At 44.5% G+C, this 27,649-nt stretch overlaps 1 protein-coding gene across 2 annotated transcripts in view; it reads right to left on the bottom strand.

The window, feature by feature from the left end:
- Positions 1-10,026: 10,026 nt before the first annotated feature.
- The window catches only part of PPIL6 (peptidylprolyl isomerase like 6), a 50,236-nt gene continuing 32,613 nt past the window's right edge, over positions 10,027-27,649 (bottom strand). For both annotated transcript variants that reach the window (XM_088460409.1, XM_088460408.1), the window contains exon 8: positions 10,027-10,352. In XM_088460409.1, the coding sequence (XP_088316535.1) occupies positions 10,241-10,352 (112 nt within the window). In that variant the 3' untranslated portion in view covers positions 10,027-10,240. The remainder of the gene's footprint in view (positions 10,353-27,649) is intronic.

Consider the following 27,649-nt stretch of genomic DNA (forward strand, 5'->3'; position numbering starts at 1 on the left):
CATGCCTGCCCTTTGGCACTTGTGGAACTACAAGTGCCAACAGGCGGCTGGCACCCGTACCTTCACTGTAAAATAAATAGTTAAAAAACACAGTACACACATAGCGTCTAAAGTAAAAATGTATTATACACCTACCTACCTCACTCACACATACTTACCTGCAGCCAGCTGGTTGGTCCCCTACTCTAGTAGAATCCATTTGGAGTACCTGGAATAAAGATCCTATACTCACCTCCATCCTCGCGCTGGTCTCCGTAGCATCCAGGGGTCTTGGCAAAATAAACAAACAGAACCTGATCCATATACTTACTGTAACGGTGTATGTGTGTGACCACATACACCGCTATCCGCCTCCTGACTGATCAGTGTGAACTGTCAGGAGCTGGCAGTCAATCAGCGGCCGCTAACTGTAGAGCGGCCACTGATTGGCTCCGGCTCCGACTCACTGACCAGGCCATGTGGGAACTGTTACGAGCTGGAGCCAATCAGCAGCTGCTCTACAGACAGCGGCCGTTGATTGGCTGCCGGCTCCTGACAGTTCACACTGATCAGTCAGGAGCCGGGTAGCGGTGTATGTGGTCACACACATAAAAAGCTAATGTAAGTATCTGGATCAGGATGCATTTTGTTTTTTTACAAGACCCCTGGATGCTACAGAGACCAGCGCGAGGATGGAGATGAGTATAAGATCTTTTTTTAGGTACTCCAAACGGGTTCTATGGGACAAGTGGACGTGACCAGCTGGCACCAGGTATGTGTGAGTGAGGTAGGTAGGTGTGTAATAAAGTTTGACTTTAGATGGTGTGTGTGTGTACTGTGTTTTTTAACAATTTAATTTACAGTGGGGGTACGGGTGCCAACCACCTGCTGGCACTTGTAGATCCACAAGTGCCAAAAGGCAGGCATGCTGGCACCCCTAGTTCCACTGTAAATTACAATAGTTTACAACTATATACCACATTATTACCACCGTACCCATCCGCTCCAGGGGTGCGGGGAAGAGCCCCGGGCTTCAACCTAAGCCTGGGGTTTCGGGAGAGGGGGAACCCCTTCTTGAGGGGTCCCCACATCCCCTGAAATCCTCGGCTTGGGCTGACTGACTTGGAGTGTGAATGCTTTGGCCCTGGAGACCCAGTGAAAGGGTCTCTTGGCTGTGGCATTACACCCCGGTCGGTTTGGGTCCGGTGCTGGTTTTAAATATAGGGGGACCCCAATGCATTTTTCCCCTCTATATTTAAAACCATAATTGGTCCTTCAGCCAGGTGCTGGTTCCTAAATTACGGGGGAACCCTACTCGTTTTGTTCCCCGTAATTTTAGGAACCAGGACTGGCTGAGCAGTCTGGGGCTGGTTATGTTTTTAGGGGGGACCCTACGTCTTTTTTTTTTTTAAGATTTAACCCTTGTTGAACAGGTAGACCACACAAGCAGCCTTCACATATTTCACTGATTTCTGCAGGCTGCTTGCTCAGGAGAATTTTGCAGAGAGAAAACATTGCAATCTTGGGTGAGTAATCTCATCTAAACTTGCTACTTGAGGGAGAAATCTCGATCTGCTTCACCATCAGCCAACTCACTTTCAGCTAAACTCACTTCTTAGTAAATTTGCAAGTTTAAAAATGGGAAAAGCACCAGAGTTTCGGCGATGCAAATCGAGTTTAAAAAAAACTAACTTGATCAGACTCGATTCTTAGTAAATTTACCCCTTAGTGTCACAATATTTTTATGAATACACTGCGCTACCACTTAGTGCCACAATACGTGCTGAATATTACACTGCGTTTCCACTTAAAGTGTCACAATATTTTTTATGAATATATTACACTGAGGTATTACTGACCAAAAGTGTCACGATACTTGTATGAATATTTTTTTTTAAACATAGTTTATTAGTGAGACGAGACACAGTAAAAAAGAAACCTACACAGAGGTCTAAACGTATAAGCACACAATATTGCAAAAATTAGCAAATGCACAATACACCAGTAATAAACAGATGTGCAGCAAAACAGTCTCATCTATTTTTCTCTATATTGAAAAAAGAGAGAAAGAAAGAACGGAAAAAAGGAGAAAAATAATAACGAGAAGAAAAAGGGAAAGAAAAGAAAGAAGGAGATTGGGGAAGGAGGGAAAAGGGAGAGACCCGACTGGTTGTGGCTATAGCAGAAAAGCTAAATAAACTAAAAACTGGGATGAGATAACAAATTAACATATCAATAAGTGTTCATAGAAATGCTTGGGGGACCTGAAAATAAGAGGTCCAGGGTTCCCAGACCTTAATGAAATTCGTGGAGGAGCCCTTCATTATGCTAGTGATGTATTCCATGGAGTGGACATGCCATATTTTAGCTATAATCAGACCCATACTAGGTGTTTCAGACTTCTTCCATGCTGAAGCAATAACGCATCTGGCCGCCAAAACCATCTGAGTAAATAATTTACTTTGATGAGGAGATGCCCCAGGGATGCCTATAGGAAGTAGAACATATTTAGGGCTAAAAGGGACCTGAATACTTAAGAGGAGTTAGCCAATATACACAATTCCTTCCAGAGGGAAATTAATTTCGAGCAGCTCCACCAGATATGTAGGAACGTCCCATCTGTCATGCAACATCGCCAACACAAAAGGGAAGTCCCAGGGTACATTTTGTTAAGACTAGCAGGAACATAATACCATCTAAAAAATAACTTGTACACATTTTCCTTTATGCGAACGCATATTGAGCTTTTGATCAAGTTAGAATAGATATCGGTCCAGTCATCGTTGTCTAAGGTTTCTCCCAAGTCAGTCTCCCAGGTCCTTTCATTATCCGGTGATGGGGGCAAGAGCAAATTGTATAATGTGGAGATGAGTCCTTTGCCATACGAAGGGCCAGGCCCTCCAACGTGGTGAGAGACCTGTGGGTAAGTTGGGACACCAATGTCGAGTGAAAGTGTTGTATTTGCAAGTATTGGAAAAAGTATGAGGGATGGAAAGTTTGGCCTGTATATCCGAAAATGTGGGGAAGGGCCAGGTTTGCGTAATATCATTTAGCAATCTAATTCCACCGTTCTTCCAATGCACCAAGATGGAGAAAAGACAGCCCGTACGGAAAAGTGGATTGTCAAACAGCAGAATCAAAGGGCTAGGATGTGGGGTAATATAATGTTGGCGGTTAGCCGTATCCCAAATATCTAAAGAATGAGAAATCACAGGGTGATGAAGGGCAACCCCAGGGCGGGCCATTCTGGGAAGCCACAATAATGAAGAAATGAAATGCAGTTTAAGTTCATTAGTTTCTATCATGACCCACACCCTCTCAGACTTGGGTCCATTCCACAATACACATTATGCTAATCTAGTGGCAAAATAGTATGAATTAAAATTGGGGACCCCCAGGCCGCCACCAGAGGTGTGCCTCTGCATCACCCCGCGTCCCACCCAAGGTTGCTTATTGGACCAAATAAATTGTGCAGTGATGTGCAGAGAGAAAATGTAGATGCTTAAAAACATAATGAGGTATCCGGATAGGCATAGATATAACAGTCTGAAATAGATATAACAACCTTGGCAATAAGTTAATTTTGACAGCATTAACACGGCCAATCCAGGAGATGTGACAACCTCCCCAGTCTTTAAGACCTTTTTGAAATTGTGCTAACAATTGTTGAAAGTTAGTTTGGAAAAGTTGTCTATAGTGTACTTCAAGTACTTCAACTGGCGTCGATTCCAACGAAAGTGGAAGGATTGTTCTTTAACAGCTTGTGGGAGATAGAAGTCAAGAACCTAAGTTTTTTGTGCATTAATTTTCTAGCCAGAGAGTACACCAAAATCCTCTATCTCCCAAAAAAGATGGGGTAAGGAATGGACTGGATCGGATATCGTGAGCAAAACGGCATCCGCGTAAAGTGCTATCTTATGTTTGACAGACCCAATCTTAATACCCTTTATATATGGATTGGCACAGTGCTTGAAGTGAGCCGGTATACGGCAGTATGCCATACCGCCACTTCAGTCTGTGCTCCAATTTAAGGTTGGTGCTGGGACCAGGGCCGGCACAAACCACTCAGCGGATCCTGCACTGCAGGGAGGCGCCAGGCTGGAGAGGCGCTCTCCCTGCAGATGCTGCTGAGTCCGCTGTTCTTGCTGCCGCTGCGCCTGTCATACTGTATGACAGGCAGCAGCAGCTTGCTGCGGAGAACCTGGGCAGTTCCAAGTCCCACCCCCGGCTGTTCCCCCTCCTGCCAAGTCCTCCCCTTCCCCACCTCCCTGCTGCGCTGCAACTGACTTGCTGTGCTGCCTGTCAAACTTAATGACAGACAGCGATCTGAGCCTGCCCTAAGTAGCCCTTCACCACCAGAACCGCTACACTTCTCCCTCTGGATGCCCCTCCTTCCTCTGTTCTCTCCTGCTGGCTCCTTAGATGTGAAGAGGAGAGGAGCCGGGCCGGCCGACATGAAGAGGAGTGGGACCCACCTAGTGACATGTAGATGCAGGCTGCAGCAGCAAAGGCTCAGGTAAGTGCTGCCTCTCCTGCAGGAAAAACAGGGGGAGGCATGTATTAACAACGGGTGAAGGGTGCACCCAAGATGGGGGGGCTAGACTGTGACACAGGTGAGAGCAGGAGTGTTATATGGGGGCTAAACTGACAGGTGGGAACAGGAGTGTTATATGGGGACTAAACTGACAGGTGGGAGCAGGAGTGTTATATGGGGGCTACCCTGACAGGTGGGAGCAGGTGTGGTATATGGGGGGTAGAATCTGACACAGGTGGTGATGGAGTGATATATGGGGGGCTGTACTGTCATTGTGGAACTAAAGTGACACATGGGTGAGCTAACAAAGCATAGGGGAGCTAGAGTAACATGTGCGGAGCTGAAGCCAGAGAGACACAGGGGTCTAGTTACTAAGTGGTCTATTTACTAAGCAGTGTTAGGAGACAGAGTGAAAAGTGATAAGAAAGTGATAAGGTGCCAGCCAATCAGCTCCCAACTGTCATTTTTCAAACACAGCCTGTGAGATGACAGTTGGGAGCCGATTGGCTGGCTCCTTATCATTTTTCACTCTGTCTCCTAACACTGCTTAGTAAATAGACCCCTCAGCCTTGAATGGAGATAGAGATAAAGTGCCAACCAACCAGCTCCTAACTGTCATTTTTCAAGCACAACCTGTGACATGGCAGTTAGGAGCTGATTGGCTGGTACCTTATCTCCGATCACTTTATCTCCATCCAAGGCTTAATAAACAGACCCCATATGGAGGGGGATGCCTGCTGTAGAAATGCAGGGGTAGTGGGGGGTGGAATGAGTTTGCTGGACAGTCACAATAGGGATGAGGCCACTGTTGTTACACAGAAGAAATTAGGAGGCAGCTGGGGAGAGACAGGGATGAGGCAGATGGAGAGACACTGGTGGAGGATGTGGATGAAAATACACTGGAAGCAGGAGCCTAGTGTCATATGGGGCATGTGGCTGAAATTACACACAGGGCAGGAGGTAACACAAGAAGCACGAGGCCAGAATTAACACAGTGAGCATGAGGCTGGAGAGACACGAACATGAGGCTGAAGGGATACGTTGGGTTGTATGATGATGACATTGGTTATATTCTTACATAAACAGGCGTCTTCCAGACTATGGGATTTCCTACATGAATAGTGAGTACTGACGGAAGACCTCATCTGCCCAGGGAGGATCAATTTCTTCAGAGGTTCCCCATCGCAGAGAAACCACCATATAGGTAAGGTGTATTTTTATTTAGTACACACAAAAAACTGTATATTTATTTTTTAAGGGGGGCGGCAAAGAGACTTTCGCTCAGGACTCTACTTGGTCTAGAACCGGCCCTGTATGGAGGGCACTGATGGTAGCTGCATTATATGGTGGTCACTGCAATGCTTTTTGTATTATATAGTGATCACTGATGGTCTCTGCATTATATTGCGGGCACTGCAACACTCCCTATATTATAAGGCAGTCACTACAATGCTCTCTGCATTATGGGCCCGATTCTGACCCGGTCGCAAGCGCTGTGCGCTCGCAACCGGGTCGATGGTGGGCCAGTGCGCATATGCACGATGGAGCCGGCTCCATCGTGCGCATGCGCGAGACCCAGATAGCGACAGGCAAGCCGTCGCTCCTGGTCTCGCACCAAAGGGGGCGTGCTGTCGATGTTGAGTGACAGCACGCCCCCCTTTGGTGGGCGGGCCAGGGGGGTGGCTGCCCAGATGGAGGCGTTCCCATGAGAACGCCTACCGTCTGGGGGCAGCCCCACTGACATCACAAGTGATGTCAGTGGGAGAGCTTTTGGCACTATTTGAGCCGAAAGCTCTCTGGGGCTTGTGGCAACGAGACCCTACCACAAGGGTCTCGTCGCAAGCCCGATGGTTGCAATGGTCTTGACCATCGCGACCATCTTCCTGGACGCTCGCTATAGCTGTGGGTGGTCACCCACAGCTATGCAAGCGGCAAAGAGGCCGTTCTAAAACAAAAATGCCCGGCCCTGATTCAGACCGAGCGCTCTGTCAGAGTGACTGGCTCTGAATCAGGGCCTATATGTGGTCCCTGCTATGTGATCTACATTATGTGGTGGTCACTGCAATGCTCTTTGCATTATATGGAGGTCACTGCTATGCTCTCTGTATTACATTAACAGCACTAATGGTCTCTTCATTATACAGTATGACAATCACTGCAATGCTCTCTGTATTATCTGACGGTCACTGCATTGCTCTCTGTATTACAGTATATGTCAGTCATTGAGATGCTCTCTGCATTATATAGCTGGCAATGTAATGCTCCTAGTGAGACCATGTTCCTTTTTTGCAGTGCATGCCAAAGGCGCGCACTGTCCCTTTATAAAGAATGGGAAGGCGCAAATTGAAAGTTTGCAGAGGGGCGCCGAACACCCTAGCACCGGCCATGGCTGGGACCAAATATGGGATCCCAGCAGCAAAAGAGCAGCGGCAGGATTATTTGGAGATGTGTCCCACTGGGGGACTGGCGACCAATCAAAGAGAAGCATCGGCTGTGGCCATTTAAATTTGGAACTGGCTGCTAGCCAATCACGGCTTGCGGACCAGCAGCCAATCAGAAGTAGCCACGTGGCTGCTTGTGATTGGCTGCAGGTCCGCCCCGTGATTGGTTCACGGCCGGCACAATGCTTAACATGACGCTGCATCTCCACTCATGCCCTGGCCAAAGCTGTGCCCCTGCTTGGTGCCGGGCGGCTGAGCAGCGCCCACTGTCACCCGGGAAGGAGAGGCAGAGAAGCAGCTGTCTCAGCAAACGCCGTCAAAGATGTGACCCTGATTGTGCAGTGCCACCCACAGAGAGCCCACTGTCAGCCGGGGGATTGGGAAGCATCTCTGTCAGCGCAGACAACAGACTTGGACTGAGAGGTACTGTGGGAAGGGTGGGCACTGTGAGGACCAGGAGGTGAGAGGGAATAAGGTAGTGCTAGGTGCAGGAGATGAGAGAGGGAAGCAGGTAGTGTGTGGTGCAGGGGGTGAGAGAGGGAAGCAGAGGCACTTCGAGCACTGGATTGGCACATATTCACGCCGCAAGGGGTTCTATCATCAGGGCGAAAATGAGGGGTGACAACTGGCAGCCTTGTTGAGTCCTGTTAGAGATCGGGAATGGGAAAGATGAAATCCCATTGGCCAGCACAGTTGCACGGGGGGGGGAGCTACAGTGTGTGTGTATATATATATATATATATATATATGGCGGTGTCTTGCTTCCTGCCTGTTCTGTTTTATGAAGTTGGAAGTCTGCTTAAATACCAGAAACATGGAGGATTGACACTACTATATGCAGTATACTTTGCAGTATCCGTTACGCAGATTATATATACAGTCAGGTGCATAAATATTGGGACATTGAAAGAATTTTCATATTTTGGCCTCTATTCACCACAATGGCTTTGAAATGAAACAAACAAGATGTGCTTTAACTGCAGACTTTCAGATTTAATTTGAGGGTAATTACATCCAAATCAGGTGAACGGTGTAAGAATTACAATGGTTTCTATAGGTGCCTCCCACTTTTTAAGGGGCCAAAAGTAATGGGACTATCAACTCAAAAGCTATTTCATGGACAGGTGTGGGCTATTCCCTCATTATTTCATTATCAATTAAGCAGGTAAAAGGTCTGGAGTTGATTCTAGGCATTTGCATTCAGTTGCTGTCGACTCTCAATAGGAGATCCAAAGAGCTGTCACTATCAGTGAAGCAAGCCATCATTAAGCTGAAAAATCAAAACAAACCCATCAGAGAGATAGCAAAAACATTAGGTGTGGCCAAATCAACTGTTTGGAACATTCTTAAAAAGAAAGAACGCACCGGAGAGCTCAGCAACACCAAAAGACCCGGAAGACCACGGAAAACAACTGTGGTGTATGACAGAAGAATTATTTCCCTGGTGAAGAAACACCCCTTCACAACAGTTAGCCAAATCAAGAACACTCTCCAGGAGGTAGGGGTATATGTGTCAAAGTCAACAATCAAGAGAAGATTTCACAAGAGTGAATATAGAGGGTTCACCACAAGATGTAAACCATTGGTGAGCCTCAAAAACAGGAAGACCAGATTAGAGTTTTCGAAACAACATCTAAAAAAGCCATCACAGTTCTTGAACAACATCCTATGGACAGATGAGACAAAGATCAACTTGTACCAGAGTGATGGGAAGAGAAGAGTATGGAGTAGGAAAGGAACTGCTCATGATATAAAACATACCACCTCATCAGTGAAGCATGGTGGTGGTAGTGTCATGGCGTGGGCATGTATGGCTGCCAATGGAACTGGTTCCCTTGTATTTATTGATGATGTGACTGCTGACAAAAGCAGCAGAATGAATTCTGAAGTGTTTCGGGCAATATTATATGCTCATATTCAGTCAAATGCTTCAGAACTCATTGGACAACACTTCACTGCGCAGATGGACAATGACCCGAAGCATACTGCAAAAGCAACCAAAGAGTTTTTTAAGGCTAAAAAGTGGAATGTTATGCAATGGCCAAGTCAATCCCCTGACCTGAATCCGATTGAGCATGCATTTCACTTGATGAAGACAAAACTGAAGGGAAAATGCCCCAAGAACAAGCAGGAACTGAAGACATTTGCAGTAGAGGCCTGGCAGAGCACCACCAGGGATGAAACCCAGGTTCTGGTGATGTCTATGCGTTCCAGACTTCAGGCTGTAATTGCCTGCAAAGGATTTGCAACAAAGTATTAAAAAGTGAAAGTTAGATTTAGGATTGTTTAGTTTGTCCCATTACTTTTGGCCACTTAAAAAGTGGGAGGCACATATAGAAATAGTTGTAATTCCTACACCGTTCACCTGATTTGGATGTAATTACCCTCAAATTAAATCTGAAAGTCTGCAGTTAAAACACATCTTGTTTGTTTCATTTCAAAGCCATTGTGGTGGTGAATAGAGACCAAAATATGAAAATTCTGTCAATGTCCCAATATTTTTGCACCTGACTGTATATATATGGCTACTTTAATCTATTTGCATAACAGTACTACACTATATTACGTTCATGGGCTTGTATTAAGTCCATTTTTTAAGGTTGATTCAAGCAACATCACCCATGGATTAACATCCTGATCACATTGTTGCCACGTGGATCCTGGTATTAGGAGGATTTACTGACTATCAGATAAGCTTGATACAATTTTATTTTTGGTACGCACAATATTTACCGTTTGAGCACTTTAATAATTATCTTAAATACTACACTATTAGTCTCTTATTTTTCAGCACCCCTATTCTCCTGCTTGCCACAAGGATTATTAGAAGACTGCTGCCACCTGTTATCTTCAGGAGTGTTTTTTATACACAAACATATGATCACTTTTGTTACCATAAGGAACCCAAAATTTTTGTGTGCTAGTGTTCATTTCACTTAATATATACGAATTTATTATCCAATCACCACTGTTGAATACTGTGAATACTGTTCCTGTTTTTTTATCTTGCACATTTATGTGTGGTTACAAAATTTCTGCAACAAATGATAAACATTGCAAAGTACATGGATTTATTATCAAAATTTCCAGTGAGCCACAGCAACAAACAATTTTTTTTTATCTGTTAGTACAAGTTAGACAATGAAAGTGTCAGATTAGATGCCACGGTATGGTGCAAATTTTGCACTTAAATGCAATGTTAGTAAATTTGCCCTATTAGTTTACCAGATGCAGACTGAGAATCGTTGGGAAGTTGTTATATCAGAATAAACACTTGTGTCTGCTGTCAAAGTGTGAAAAGACCACAATCTACAACTATGCAGTCCAGTTTTGGTCTCTCACTGTAAGTTGGGATAGCTTCCATTTTCTGAAGCACCTCGCTACCTTCAATCAGTTGTCTGTAAAATAAAATATGCAATTGGTTTCAATAGTATATTATTCTTCCATTTTCAAATGGTAATATATCTGATATTGAACTTTTACATTTTTGTCTTAAACTCTCCAGGAAGCGCTTAGTAAATAAACCCCTGTGACTCTGACTATTCAACATATGTTATCAGTCGGTGACTTGCACAAGATGACTGGCGCCCTGAACTAAAAGGGCTATTCCACAGCATTTTGCAGCACCATGCAATACCCTGTGGTCTACGCCGAGTTGGTCAAGGGTTCATCCTACAGCAAAATAATAACCCAAAACATACCTCCAAACATACAAGATGATAGGCTTCAAACCATGGAATGGCCAACACAGTCTCCAGACTTAAATCTCACTGAACTGACTTAGGATGAACAGGGCTAAATAATTAAAGCAAAGCAACCTGTGAGTGCAACACATTTGTAGGAACTTCTGCAACCGTGTGGACAGAACTTCACGAACCATGTTTGTGTGCTCAACAGTTATATCTGCAAAAGGTGGCTACTTAGATAAGTTAAAAACTTAGATTAAATCTTGTTAAACAAAATTATTCTATGATTCCTTTTCTATCTCCAACTGTTTATTTGTTCTATGCTTTAATATCAGTGTACACTGAGACATTAAACTACTCAAAGTTCAAGAACTGGAAATGGAGAATGGAGTTGTTTTAAACCTTGGAATGGGTGTCTGTGTGTGTATGTATGTATGTATGTATATATATATATATATATATATATATATATATATAGTGTTCACTCTAGCTCCGGCGGCAGGCAGGGCGCCGGAGCTAGAGAGGGCAACCTTGTGCGCGCGCCCGAAAAGGGGGCGTGTCATGAAAAGGGGGCGTGTCTATAAGACGCATCCCCTTTTCGTCATACTTGGGGGCGCTTACGGACATGCCGGGCAGCCCCCAAGCGCTGCAGAAAGGGAGAATAGATGCCGGGCGCATGCGCCCGGCATCTATTCTCCGGCGGTGACCGGGACACGGCATGTTTCTCCACCCGCGGGACACTGCGTCCCGCGGGTGAGAACAGCACCCGCAGGCTGTGAGGGCAGGGCGCTTTTTGCCCTCCTCCTGGAAGACAGGGTGCTTTTTGCCCTCCAGAAGGAGGGCAGGGCGCCGCGCCCAGCTAAAACAGCCTAGCGGGAACTATATATATATATATATATATACACACACACACAGACACACACAAGGGTGGTTCAATAAGTAAGGTAACAAGACCTCTCACGTGTGTAATGTTCTCTATTTCATTCTGATTTCCCACCAGGCCAGAGCAGGTAGACCACTGCTTCCTCTTACGGAAATTAGACTGTGCTTCATATCAGTCGTACTGTCCCAACATCAGTTGTAAGATGGCGGGGCTGACAGAAACATGGTCAAACATTGAGGTGCGTAGTGTGATCAGATTTCTGCGTCTAACGTGCACATCAGCAGCTGAAATTCCACACCAACTTATCGAGATGTACAGTGATATCGTCATGTCACGGAAACAAGTTTGGGTCTGGTGCACTGCCTATGATAACGGTTTACGGACTTGTTTTTCCAGAACATCACACAGATGCTTGATCGGATTGAGATCTGGGGAATTTGGAAGCCAAGTCAACACCTTGAACTCTTTGTCATGTTCCTCGAACCATTCCTGAACAATGTTTGCAGTGTGGCAGGGGCTCATTATTCTGCTGATAGAGGCTTCTGCCATCAGAGAACACCATTGCCATGAAGATGTGTACTTGGTCTGCAACAATGTTTAGATAGGTGGTACATGTGAAAGTAACATCCACATGAATGCCAGGACCCAAGTTTCCCAGCAGAACATTGCCCAGAGCATCCACAGTGCCTCCACCAGTTTGCCTTCTTCCTATAGTGTAGCCTGGTTCCATCTTTTCCCCAGATAAACAGCACCCATAATGTCCACATAATGTAAAAGAAAACATGATTAATCAGACCTCCATTCTTCCATTTCCAGTTCTGATGCTCATGTGCCCATGGTAGGGGCTTCAACAGTGGAGCAAGTTGTGTATTCTGACACCTTTCTATCATAGCCAGCATTAACTGTTTCAGCAATGTGGACTACAGTAGCTCTTCTGTGGGTTAGGAGCACATAAACTAGCCTTCGCTCTCCATTCTCATCAATGAACCTTGGGTGCCCGTGATCCTGTCAACGTTTCACCAGTTGTCCTTCTTTGGATCACTTTTGGTTGTTTGTGGGTTTTAACCTCTGCATACAGGGAACAACCCACAAGACCTGCCATTTTGGAGTTACTCAGATCCTTATGCTTGCCCATTTTTCCTGCTTTCAACACACCAACTTCAAGAACTTGCTGCCTAATATTTCCCAACCTATGACAGGTGCCATTTTAACAAGATTATCAAAGTTATTCACTTCACCTGTCAGTGGTTTTCATGTTATGGCTGCTTAATTAGTGTACTGTGTGTATATATATATATATATATATATATATATATATATTTCCCATGGAGGCCTGGCACTCTGGATGAATAGACCAGCGGAGGGGTGCCTTCCTAAGCACATGCAGTCATCTCACGTCCCACTCCAAGAACGAGGCGGCTCTCCCAAATAATCATGATGCAAAAAAAACGTGTATTTAAATCGATTCAGTGACACATGTTATAACATGTGTCACTGAATCGATTTAAATACACGTTTTTTTTGCATCATGATTATTTGGGAGTGCCGCCTCGTTCTTGGAGTGGGACGTGAGATGACATATATATATATATATATATATATATATATATGTCAGGTGCACAAATATTGGGACATTGACAGAATTTTCATATTTTGGCCTCTATTCACCACCACAATGGCTTTGAAAATGAAACAAACAAGATGTGCTTTATCTGCAGACTTTCAGATTTAATTTGAGGGTAATTACATCCAAATCAGGTGAAAGGTGTAGGAATTACAACGGTTTCTATATGTGCCTCCCACTTTTCAAGGGGCCAAAAGTAATGGGACTATCAACTCAAAAGCTATTTCATGGACAGGTGTGGGCTATTCCCTCGTTATTTCATTATCAATTAAGCAGGTAAAAGGTCTGGAGTTGATTCTAGGTGTAACATTTGCATTTGGAATCAGTTGCTGTCGACTCTCAATATGAGATCCAAAGAGCTGTCACTATCAGTGAAGCAAGCCATCATTAGGCTGAAAAATCAAAACAAACCCATCAGAGAGATAGCAAAAACATTAGGTGTGGCCAAATCAACTGTTTGGAACATTCTTAAAAAGAAAGAACGCACCGGAGAGCTCAGCAACACCAAAGGACCCGGAAGACAACGGAAAACAACTGTGGTTAATGACAGAAGAATTGTTTCCCTGGTGAAGAAAAACCCCTTCACAACAGTTGGCCAAATCAAGAACACTCTCCAGGAGGTAGGTGTATATGTGTCAAAGTCAACAATCAAGAGAAGACTTTACAAGAGTGAATATAGAGGGTTCACCACAAGATGTAAACCATTGGTGAGCCACAAAAACAGGAAGACCAGATTAGAGTTTGCCAAACAACATCTAAAAAAGCCATTAGAGTTCTGGAACAACATCTTAAGGACAGATGAGACAAAGATCAACTTGTACCAGAGTGATGGGAAGAGAAGAGTATGGAGAAGGAAAGGAACTGCTCATGATCCAAAACATACCACCTCATCAGTGAAGCATGGTGGTGGTAGTGTCATGGTGTGGGCATGTATGGCTGCCAATGGAACTGGTTCCCTTGTATTCATTGATGATGTGACTGCTGACAAAAGCAGCAGAATGAATTCTGAAGTGGTTCAGGCAATATTATATGCTCATATTCAGTCAAATGCTTCAGAACTCATTGGACAGCGCTTCACAGTGCAGATGGACAATGACCCGAAGCATACTGCAAAAGCAACCAAAGAGTTTTTTAAGGCTAAAAGGTGGAATGTTATGCAATGGCCAAGTCAATCCCCTGACCTGAATCCGATTGAGCATGCATTTCACTTGATGAAGACAAAACTGAAGGGAAAATGCCCCATGAACAAGCAGGAACTGAAGACATTTGCAGTAGAGGCCTGGCAGAGCATCACCAGGGATGAAACCCAGCGTCTGGTGATATCTATGCGTTCCAGACTTCAGGCTGTAATTGCCTGCAAAGGATTTGCAACAAAGTATTAAAAAGTGAAAGTTAGATTTAGGATTGTTTAGTTAGTCCCATTACTTTTGGCCCCTTAAAAAGTGGGAGGCACATATAGAAACCGTTGTAATTCCTAAACCATTCACCTGATTTGGATGTAATTACCCTCAAATTAAATCTGAAAGTCTGCAGTTAAAGCACATCTTGGTTGTTTAATTTCCAAGCCATTGTGGTGGTGAATAGAGGCCAAAATATGAAAATTCTGTCAAAGTCCCAATATTTATGCACCTGACTGTATGTGTGTGTGTGTGTGTATATATATATATATATATATATATATATATATATATATATATATATATATATATATATACACACATACATACACACACACACACATTCCATCTACTACATATATAATTGTTCAAGGAAGGCACTAACCAGTATTTTTTAATGAAAATAGTCAACTGCATTTCGCAATTTACAGGTGGTTGATGTTTTGGTTACATCTTGACCTTTGTCAAGACAGCATCATCCTCCACATAGCTAAGAAATATTTCCATAACCCACGCCCCTGATGATGTCATAGCAAACAATACATATTGGAAAGTGGTTTCACACTACAGTTAGAATTGTACTCTGTTCAGCTGCTGGTACTCTAGTGAAACTGCTCTGCTTAGCCATGGATATAGTAGTTTTGCCTGTGCTGTGACACATTTTTAACAATAACAAGGCATTTTTTATTAATATAGTGCAGGATCATGTGTCAGTTTTCCCTGCAATACCAATTGTACTCTGATTTTTTTTTACAACTGTCAGCCACTTGCCTCACAGCATCGATCTGTTGGGTTTACTTTTCAAATAACCCTCAAATGTTAAAAACGAAATGTTAACAGTAAAAGTCTTCTAACAGTCTTTGCCTGTATTAGCAGTTCATGAGCTGGGGCTATCTTTGCAGTATTACCTGTGGCACTGTACATCCAGTACAGTATACCTAGCCAACAATCGCCTGGAAAATAGCCATGGCGGACATTTTCCAGGCGATTTGTACAGCAAAGGAAATAAGGGCGCTTCAGTGAGGGTCCGCTGGAAACCTTCTCTGTATGCAGCTCACCTTATAGGGATGGCAAGCCCCTCAATATCTAATAGAAAAAAAAGAAAGACTGGGAGTACAATTTAATTATATAAATTTCCCATAGTAGTATAAAAGTTGAATCAAAAATTACAAATATACAGTTAGAACCATCCTGTAGACATAAATCACTGGATGTGAATTAAATACACTACCGTTCAAAAGTTTGGGGTCACTTAGAAATTTCCTTATTTTTGAAAGAAAAGCACTGTTTTTTCAATGAAGATAACATTCAATTATTCAGAAATACACTCTATACATTGTTAATGTGGTAAGTGACTATACTAGTTACAAACGTCTATGTTTTAAAGGAATATCTACATAGGTGTATAGAGGCCCATTTCCAGCAACCATCACTCCAGTGTTCTAATGGTACATTGTGTTTGCTAAGCGTGTTAGAAGACTAATGGATGATTAGAAAACCCTTGAAAACCCTTGTGGAATTATGTTAGCACAGTTGAAAATGGGTTTGCTCATTAGAGAAGCTATAAAATTGGCCTTCCTTTGAGCTAGTTGAGTACCTGGAACATCACATTTGTGGGTTCGATTACACTCTCTAAATGGCCAGAAAAAGAGAACTTTCATATGAAACTCGACAGTCTATTCTTGTTCTTAAAAATGAAGGCTATTCCATGCGAGAAGTTGCCAAGAAACTGAACATTTCCTACAACGATGTGTACTACTCCCTTCAGAGAACAGCACAAATAGGCTCTAACCAGAGTAGAAAAAGAAGTGGGAGGCCCCGATGCACAACTGTGCAAGAAGATAAGTACATTAGAGTCTCTAGTTTCAGAAATAGACACCTCACAAGTCCTCAACTGGCAGCTTCATTAAATGGTACCCGCAAAACGCCAGTGTCAACGTCTATAGTGAAGAGGCGACTCCAGGATGCTGGCCTTCTAGGCAGAGTGGCAAAGAACAAGCCATATCTGAGACTGACCAATAAAAGGAAAAGATTAATATGGGCAAAAGAACATAGACATTGGACAGAGGAAGATTGGAAAAAAGTGTTATGGACAGACAAATCGAAGTTTGAGGTGTTTGGATCACACAGAAGAACATTTGTGACACGCAGAACAAGTGAAAAGATCTGGAAGAGTGCCTGAAGCCATCTCTCAAGCATGGTGGAGGTAATGTGATGGTCTGGGGCTGCATTGGTGCTGGTAAAGTGGGAGATTTGTACAAGGTAAAAGGGATTTTGAATAAGGAAGGCTATCACTCCATTTTGCAACACCATGCCATACCCTGTGGACAGCACTTTATTGGAGCCAATTTCCTCCTCCAACAGGACAATGACCCAAAGCACACCTCCAAATTATGCAAGAACTATTTAGGGAAGAAGCAGGCAGCTGGTATTCTGTCTGTAATGGAGTGGCCAGCACAGTCACCACATCTCAAACCCATTGAGCTGTTGTGGGAGCAGCTTGACTGTATGGTACGCAAGAAGTGCCCATCAAGCCTATCCGACTTGTGGGAGGTGCTTCAGGAAGTGTGGGGTGAAATTTCTTAAGATTACCTCAACAAATTAACAGCTAGAATGCCAAAGGTCTGCAATGCTGTAATTGCTGCAAAAAGAGCATTCTTTGACAAAAGCAAAGTTTGAAGGACAAAATTATTATTTAAATCAAAATTAATTTTTCTAGCCTTGCCAATGTCTTAACTAAATGTTCTATTCATTTTGCAACTCATGTGATAAATAAAAGTCAGTTTTCATTTAAAAACACAAAATTGTCTGAGTAACCCCCAACTTTTGAATGGTAGTATATATGTTGAGTTTCACAAGTTTCTGTGAAACTTCAACATATATATAATTCACATCCAGTGAGTTATGTCTACAGGATGGTTCTAACGGTATATATTTTTAATTCAACTTTTATACTACTATGGGAAATATATCCCTTTAAATTTGTACTTACTCAGATTGCGCTCCCAGTCTTTCTTTTTTATCTATTAGATTTGTACAGCAATGCTACCACCGGCGCGGGACTCCAGAGAGGTAACTATTTAATAAATGCAGGGTGTGCGGTGTGGACCACCTGGACCCAGGGGTCCGTGTGCACTGCACAATCTGCACCCATTATAGATAAGTCCCTGCAATGAAGGACCTCAATGGTGGCAGCTACTATGCTCCCTTAACTGGGGCATCATATTGGTAGGGTGGGTACATTACTTAGACCAGTGGTTCCCAAACTTTCTCTGTGCGTGGCACCCTTATTTTCTCACAATTTTTTCGTGGCACCCCTAAGTCAAGGGGTAGATTCAATTAGTGTTGAGATTCCACTGGAACTCACGCTAATGTAACACTGGCAAAAGTGAGGTTCTCTTACAATAATAACCTCTTAAGTGTGCAAAAGACATACACATACATATCGTACAGGCAGGGTCACGCATAGACATATACATACATACCGGCAGGGTCACACGGACATATACATACACACATACAGGGTCACACCAACACAAACACACACACACACACACACACACACACACACACAGTCATACAGACACACATAGGCAGGGTCATACATACATACACACAAGCAAGGTCACACAGACATACATATATACATACAGGCAGGGTCACACATACATACATACACCCAGGCATGGTCACATGACATACATGCACACAAGCAGAGTCACACATAGACACATACATACAGCAGGGTCACACATACATACACATATGCAGGCAGACTGCGGTACCTCTATCGCCTTGCTTGATGTGGATTCGGATCCAGCAGCTCCTTCTTCCTCTATGTTGCTGTAGTCGTGTCATCTCTGCTGGTGTCAGAGGAACATGTGCTGAGCTCTACCAATCATGGTTCAGGACACGCTCCTCTGACCCTGAATATCACTAGCACATAGAGCAGCAGCAGGAAGGAAGATCTGCAGGGAGCTGTCTGCTGCTCCATATCCCAACCCCCACCCAGCCCTTCCCTAATGCGGTTCTCTCAAAATCGGGAGAACCGCATTGCTACAAAGACTGGCTGCCTGAAAAAAAAATTATGAAAAAAATGCCTGCACGGCACCCCTGAAAGTGCGATGCGGCACCCCAGGGTGCCGCGGCACACAGTTTGGGAAACACTGACTTAGACAGTAATTTTTAGATATTCAAAACATAGGCACCATAATGTCGACAGGTACAATAAATAGACAACCAGAATTTAGACATGGACTATATGCAGACAATGTATATATAGACAGTCAAAATGTAGAAGGAATATAATTTAGACAAGTGCATAATGTAGACAATTAATATTTAGACAGGTTAAAATGTCAACAGGGTCAAAATGTCAACAGTCAAAAAGTAGACAGTGTCAAAATTGAACCACTCAAAATGTAGACAGTGTCAAAATTTAACCAGACAGAATGTATTCACAGGGCCTGATTCAGAGATGTACACTATTTCAATGTTCACACAATTGACCGATTATTGGTGGTCTGCGCATGTGTCCCAGCTGCAATTCGCCGCATGGCGATTGAATTGAGATTACGGTTGCGGTGAGAATTCATTCACTTATGATTGACAAGATGCAACTGTTTTGTGGGGGGTAACGGTGAGTGACAGCTAAAATGGAGGCGTGTTCAGGCTGTTTTCGGGGCGGTTTTCCGGCAGTGTCTGCGGTTCAGTACACAGAGAACATGGCTCCAGCATCTGAGTTACAGCGGTCATTCTGATTGACCATAGACTCACTCAAGAAGTCCATGTTTGCGTCAGATGCTGCGTATATGTAAGCAGTTTTCTTTTTGACTGTGTCTACATTTTAACTGCCTAAATTTGGTCTGTGTCTACATTTTGACTGCCAACATTTTGACTGTGTTTACATTTTAACTGTCGATCTTTTAACCCTGTTGACCGTATGTGCATGTCGACCTTTTGGTTGTCTAACTTTTGACCATGTCTACATTATGTCAGTTGACATTTTGGTGTCTAAGTTTTGACTGTCTAAAATTTGACTACAAATTTGGAATGGTCAATAATGAAAAGTTGCTCATGGTAACCTCACATCTCAAACCAGAGCCGTAGCTAGGGCTGTGAGCGCCCTGTGCTAGCCCCACCCCCTTTGTGCATGATGTCATGACGTCACGCATATGGGAACGGCGGTACCTGAAGCTGTAGCAGTGCCCGGAGCCTATTCAAGATGCTCTGGGCAGCTGTAATTATGGTAGGGTGCCTGCTTGTAGCATCCAATGGACGCTACAGGCAGCACTGCGGCGGTGATACTGGCTGCAGGGTGCTGTTCCAGAAACCTTGCACCCAGAATCAGGGGCTGAGGGGTGGAGACAGTGCTGCCCACAAAGGCCTGCGCTCTGTGCGGCCACACTAGTCTCATACTCCTAATTACGGCCACGTCTCAAACAATCTCTAACCCCCACTGACAATGTGGAAAAGTAAGTTCACTCTGTTACAGTCTAAGAGAAATAGTTAATGATAACCTGTTCAGTGAAAGAGGTTACCTCATGTGCTGGATAAAACAAGATTTTTTGCACTCACCGTAAAATTATTTTCTCTGATTCCATAGGGGACACTGGAACACTGGGTATAGGAGTGGGTGAGAGGAGCTTGGCACTTCAATCTAACTGTTTTGAATGTTGGCTCCTCCCCCTTCTATACCCTGGAAGCCTCAAGCTCTCTGTTATTTACTAACAAGGCACAGAAAGGAGAAACAAAGTACAGAAGAAGAAGAAAAAAACTAATAAAGCTTATCAAAAATATGTTAAACATAAAAACAATAAAACAAAAAAAACAAAAAACAATAAAGTAGCAACAACAGCACAGGGAGGATTTCCAGTCTACTCTATTGAATAGGAGAAAAGGATTTTGCAGTGAGTACAAAAAAATTAAGAGTTATGGTAGACTTACTGTACCTTTGTGAACTCTATTTTTTCAAAATCCATAGGAGCCACAGGGATACCATGGGGTGTGTGTGGTTGGAGTGATCCGGGCACCAAACAGTTGAGTTTTAGCTCCCAGGATGCCCCGGTCCTCCTCCACATATACACCGCCCCCAGCCATAGGCAGACAGTTTTGTAAATAAGCCCAAGGCAGGAGAAGGAGAGAGGAGAAGGAAGAACCGTATATTCAAGAAACACTGTCCCAGAAGATGAAGGAATCAGTGATCGAGAGGAAAAATAACCCAATGAGGCCAGGTGCATCAGGGTGGGCGCCCTATGGATCCTACGGACTTTGAAGAAATAGATTTAACAAAGGTAAGTCCACCATAACTCTTAATTTCTTCTTCATAGGGGATCCACAGGGATACCATGGGGATGTCTCAAAGCAGTATCCCTAAGGGTGGAGATGCTCCTGAGCAAAAAGGAGAATCCGATGCCAAAAGGAAGCATTCTGAGAGGCAAAGGTATCAGGCATAGAACCTGAGAAAGGTGTGGACGGAGGCCACGTGGCCGCCTTGCACAATTGTTCAGCAGAAGCATCACGTGGAAACGCCCATGAGGGTCCCACAGACCGAGTAGAATGAGCTGTAACCTTGTTTAGAGAACAGGAAGATCAGCTTGCGTGTAGGCATGAGAGATTGTCACGCGGAGCCAACGAGTCTGCTTGTTAGCTGGCCAGCCTCGCTTGTGAAAGCCATACAATACAAAGAGAAAATCTGATTTCCTAAAGGACTTAGGAGCTCATTCAGACCCGCTCGCTAGATGTGTCCACTCACACTCAGCGTATGCAAATCCGGCACACAATCAGCAAGACAGGCGATCACACGGCAAGGCATAAGCACACCCACTATGTCTTGGCGTGCGATCACTTTGTGTATACAGACGCCCACCAGCCTGTCTTAATACGCCCACTTGCGCATGTCATCTCCAGGAAGTGTAACCATTGATACATCGAGGACCATTGGATGCGATCGCAGCGCTTGAGGTTGACTATAACCTACCGCAAGCACTGCGAGCACTTCAGTGTAAAACCAGCCAGGTGACATGTACTGTGACATTGCCTGTTAATTATGCACGCCTCTGAAACAGCGTTAAGACGCTCAGACATGTCTGCATTCGCACCTCCACTCCCCCGTTTCTAGTGGCCTGCCCCTGTTACCACCCACAAACTGCTTGACCTGTCACTCATTCAGCTGTTAGTCTATGCGCAGTGAGCAAACGCTTCCCGAGCTTTCGCACTGGTTCGCGCACTGCGATCCATACACATGAGCAGAATGCGAACATCGACCAACTACGAGCGAACGCTTCTTAGCGTCCGGGTCTGAATCAGGTCCTTAGTACGATCCACGTAGATCCGAAGAGCACGAACGACATCCAAGGAAGCTTCACCTGCAGAAAGACCCAAGGACTGTAAGGCCGGAACCACAATCTCTTCATGCAAAAGAAACCGGGATACCACTTTAGGGAGGTACCCAGCCCTGGTATGAAGGACAGCTCTGTCAGGATGAAAGATCAAAAATGGGAAGTGACAGGAGAGTGCTGCTACATCAGATACCCTGCGGGCAGAGGAGATAGCGAGGAGAAAGAGCATCTTCGCTGTCAGCCACTTGAGGTCTGAGTCCAGAGGTTCAAACGGAGGAACCTGTAGAGCCCGGAGAACCAAGGACAAATCCCACATAGCCACCAGAGTGACAAAAAGGAGGTTGAATGCGGAGAACACCCTGCAAAAATGTTCTAACATCAGGCAAAGGAGCAATTCTTTGCTGGAACCAGATTGACAGAGCTAAGGAAGGCCAGGCAGAGACCCAGGTCTAACACAGCCTGGAGACAGGTAAGCACCCAGGAGACCCCAAACACTAAGGTCATAGCATCTGGAGGAGCACCATTGAAAGTAAGAGTGACAAACTCTGTAATAGATGTGGGAAGAGGCAGGCTTATGTGCCCTGAGCATCGTCTGGACCACAGAGTGAGAGAAACCTTTGGCTCTTAAGAGGGAAGACTCGAGAGCCATGCCATCAAAGACAGACGAGGTTGGTCCGGGTGCAGACAAGGTCTAGCTGTAGAGGAAGTGGAAAGGGAGTGTCTATGGGTAGACTCCTTAGGTCGGTGAACAATGTCGCCTGGGCTAGGCTGGGGTTATTAGTATCACCGTGCCGCCTTCTTGATTGAACTCGGGAGGAGGGACATCGGCGGAAAGAGGTATGCGAGATTGAAGATTGAAGTCCCACCTCACTGCCAGAGCATTCATGAAGGCAGCTGAGGGGTCTCTGGTCCTGGACCCGAACCTGGGGACCTTGTGGTTGTGACGTGAGGCCATGAGGTCTACATCTGGCAGGCCCCATTTGTCCACCAGGACTTCAAAGACATCCGGGTGGAGAGCCCACTCTCTGGCATGTATGTCCTGATGGCTTAGGAAGTCAGCTTCCCAGTTGAGGACTCCGGGAATGAACACTGCTGAGATTGCCGGGAGATGACCTTCGGCCCAGACCAAAATGTTTGCCCACATGGCTGCCTGACTTTGCGTGCCTCCCTGATGTTTGAGGTACTGATGTACGCCTCCATAGTTGCGTTGTCGGACTGGATCTGGACCGGCCTGCCCCGGAAAAGATCTTGCGCCTAAGTGAGTGCTCTGTACACTGCTAGAAGCTCCAGAATGTTTATAGGCAGGTGACTTTCCTGAGTTGTCCACCATCCCTGAAAGGTATTATGATCGATTACCGCACACCATTTGTGAAGGCTGGAATCTGTTGTGAGAAGTTCCCAATCTGGAATCCAGAAGGGGCGACCCTTGTCCAGATGGGACGTCTGTAGCCACCATGAAAGGGAAAGCTGAACCTCCGGAGAAAGGATGGTCACGTGAGACCGGATCAGATGTTACTGACCGTTCCACCGGGAGAGAATCAGTTGTTGAAGGGGTCTAAAGTGAAACTGGGCGTATTCCACCATATTGAAGGTGTATACCATGGATCCCAGGACTGCATTGCTGAGTGAATGGATACCCTCTGATTGTGAAGCCAGCTGCGCACACACAAGTGTAGTGTCAAAATCTTGTCTTGTCTGACCTCTTAATCTTGGCACACTCACCGGCTGTGTTGCAACGCCATCTCCAGCTGACTGTGGAGTGTCTGCAAACACATGGATGTATCGTCCACTGTGTCGGAGATAGGGAGGATTTTTTGCAATTGATGATCCAGCCATGTGTTTGCAGACACTCCACAGTCAACTGGAGATGGCGTTGCAACAGAACCGGTGAGTGTGCCAAGATTAAGAGGTCATATAGGTATGACAGGATTCTGACTCTCTGGCGCTGAGGTGTGTCGCCATCACTGCCATTATCTTGGTAAAGACAAGAGGGGCCGTTGACAGACCAAAGGGCAGCGCCCAAAACTGGTAATGTTGCTGCAGAACAGCAAACCGTAGGAACTGCTGGTGGATTGGAGTAATAGGTACATGCGAGGCAGCCCCAATAAGGCAACACCGCGACCACCTGATCCGACCAGCAGGCACCCCGCCGAGAGTTGATGCCCAACGGTATAGCCAGACCAAGCAACGCTGTTGGCTGCCCCTCAAACAAGGGGCACCACCACAGCCTGAAGTTCAACAGGATCACACTAAAGGACACCGCATAACCGAAGGTTGAGGTAACAGTGTTGTCGCTGAATCAACAAAACCCCCACTTATATATTTTTTTTCTGGACTATTTTTACCCCTTATGGTACGCAGCCCTCCAACATCAGTACTGTATTAAGATGGTAACCAATAAGTAGGGCAGGACGCCGCTGTTTTATACTAATAAGACACCCCGCAACACACCACTAAGCAAGTGGTATACCCCTACAGGCGGCTATTAGTCACGAACCCAAAGGCAGACAGACTTATACCCCACCTTGATTAATATGTTATGTTTTATATATGCAAATGTACTACAATTATAACTGTTATTAATACTATGCAACATTAGTAACTCTGCTATCCCTGTATGTAATGAATAACCTTGAAACCCTGTCATACATTGTTTACCATATATGATTGTTCAAACAACTGTACATATAGTGTTATATTGGTCTGAGGTTAACACTGTGATTAACCAATAAACAGATTCTTCGCACACTTTTTTCACGCACATCATTGTAGTATATTTGTAGAACACAGAAATACGCAACAGATTTAGGGGTATAGCACGGTACATCTTGTATTTATCTCTAATCGAGAGGTTAGGCATCTCTATCTTACCAGCAGCAAACCCCACCGCATAATAATCCCAGTGCGCAAGGAAACCAGTACCAGGCTAAAAGGAACATGCAGGTATGCATCCTGAATGTCCAGAAAAACAATGAAATCCCCAGGCTCCAATGCCAGGACAATAGATTGTAGTGTTTCCATGCAGAACTTGGGCACTCGGATGAATTTGTTGAGTGGTTTGAGATTCAGAATAGGCCGATGAGACCCATTCGGCTTCTGAATCAAAAAGAGCGTGGAATAAAAACCAGTTCCTCTCTGAGCCGAGGGAACTGGTATTATCATACCTGAGCGCAGCAGGGAGTGAATGGCCTCCTGGAGGGCCAAGGCCTTGATAGGGTCTGATGGGGGACCTGTACAAAAAAATTGCTGGGGAGGACACCTCAGGAAGGTGAGAGCGTACCCGAGAGACCACTTCTCGGACCCTGGCATCTGTTATTGTCTGAGTCGGCAAATCAAAGAAGTCGGCCTCCCACCCTGGAATCCCCCAGGAAAAGGCCGGCCCCATCAGGCGGAGGGTTTGTCATCCGACTTGGAAGCCGGACGTCTGGCCGACCAAGACTGTTTGACTCGCAGCTTGGGGGTCTTGTGCAAACTATACTGCCTAGGAAAGGACTGTCCTCTGGCCTTACCCTAGGGGCAAAAGGACCTAAGCTTAGAGGCAAGTGCTGAAGGCAGAAAGGCAGATTTTGAGGCTGACACAATAGCCACAATCTTGTCCAATTCTGTGCCGAACAGCCTGTCTCCAGAGAAGGGTAAGGATTCAAATGCCTTGTTAGATCCCGCATCCGCCTTCCAGGACCGTGGCCAAAGGACCCAGCGGGCGACTACCGAGGTCGCATATGCACTAGAGGAAAGGAGTCCAGTATGCAACACAGCTTCTCCCAAATAAGAGGCCACTTCCTGAATATGGGAAATGTAGGCCAGTTGTTCCCTGGTAGTGTCTGATGGCAAGCTCTCTTCCAGTGCCTCTGCCCATCCTTCGATAGCCTTAGCCATCCAGGCCGCAGCCATAGCTGGCCTAATGATAGCGCCAGAAAGAGAGCAGACTGACTTGAGACAAGTTTCTAGCTTTCTATCCTTGTCATCCTTAAGGGAGGATGTAGACAGTAAAAGCAGCGTAGAGCTTCTGACTAAGCGTGCCACATACGATTCAACAGTGGTTGGGACTTCCCACTTAGTACACTCCTTAGTAGTGAGAGGGTAAAAAGACGCTAGTCTTTTTGGGAAACTAAAAATTATATATATAACAACAGCGCAATAAGAATATTGGATGCCAATTTATTTGCAAATATATCAATCATAAATTATGGAAGTGGTTTCATAAATTACAATGATAATATAAAACATACACAATGTGTACAATTCATGTATAATGGCCACAAATGTTGAATAAAACAAATTTAAAACCAAATAATGCACCAGCAAAAAAATATATAAATGTAATAGATGGCTTGAAGGTGATCTGTATCAATAAATGTTCAGTCTTTGAATAAACAATAGCTGCTTTATTTGCAGGGCCAGATTAAGGTCTGTGGGGGCCCCTGGGCAACAAACATTTGGGGGCCCCTATCAATAAAAGTTGAAAATATATATATAGATATCACAAGTCCCATGAGGTTGGCACTCCCTTAGAGAGAGTTTAAAAGACCGTGGTGCCAGCAATTCAAATTCCAATCAACACATATCAATATATATATATAAAATTATTACACACATGCATATATATATATATATATATATATATATATATATATATATATATACACACACACATTTTACATTTTTAACACATGTATATGTATGTATATATATATATATATATATATATATATATACACACATATACACACACATATACATACATACTGAGTGTGTGTGTGTATATATGTATTTTTTATTTTTAACACACATACTGTATATACCCAGACACTCCCCTCATTCACCAATTACTTCCCTCCTCTGTAATGCACCAAGGACACCCCAGCAGCACCCAATCATACGTTCATCACCAACACACAGTCCAGACACAACCCTCATCATTAGCTATCAGCACCCACCGTCACATACTGCACTAAAAACACACAGACACCCCCCTTGTACATTAAAAACACACAGACACCCCCATCCCACACTAAAAACACACAGACACTCCCCCTCCTACACTAAAATACACAGACACCCCCCCTACCTTCCGACTGCAGTGTGCTGCTTGTGCTCCCTCCATGGTGCCCCCTGACCTGAGCAGAGGAAGCAGGTCCCGGGCCTCGACCGCCTTGTGTGTGGGCGGAGAAGAAAGGAGCTGATAGGTAGCCCGGTCAGTTTGAAAAGGGGGCGGAGTCAAATCGTGGGGGCGGGGCCTAATTGTGGGCCGCGGCACTGTTAATAAATCATTTTTTTAAATGTTTTATGGGGATGTGGCTGGGGGTTGTGTGGGGGGGCCCCCTATGTGTGGGGGCCCCAGGACAACCGCCCCTTTCGCCCTGCCCTTAATTCAGCCCTGTTTATTTGAATAAGTGGCTTTAGTTAATTTTTCAATGTATTCACTCCATGTATCCTTTTATAACTCCAATGGTTTGTGATATGCACACATTAAGATAGTGTTTGTCAGAAAAGATATAAAAGATTTTTTGTACAAAGCCGGCTTTGAACATAATTATGGTATACGATACCCGTGACAGCTCCCGAGATCACGATAATAATTATATTCAAAGCCGGTTTTGTACAAAAAATATTTTGTTTCTTTTCTGACATACACTATCTTAATATTTATTCAAAGACTGAACGTTTATTGATACAGATCACCTTCAAGCCATCTATTGCATTTATATATTTTTTTGCTGGTGCATTATTTGGTTTTAAATATGTTTTATTCAACATTTGTGGCC

The sequence above is a fragment of the Taudactylus pleione genome, unplaced genomic scaffold, assembly GCF_031769625.1.
Source record: "Taudactylus pleione unplaced genomic scaffold, aTauple2 ptg000046l, whole genome shotgun sequence".
Taxonomy (NCBI): Eukaryota; Metazoa; Chordata; class Amphibia; order Anura; family Myobatrachidae; genus Taudactylus; species Taudactylus pleione.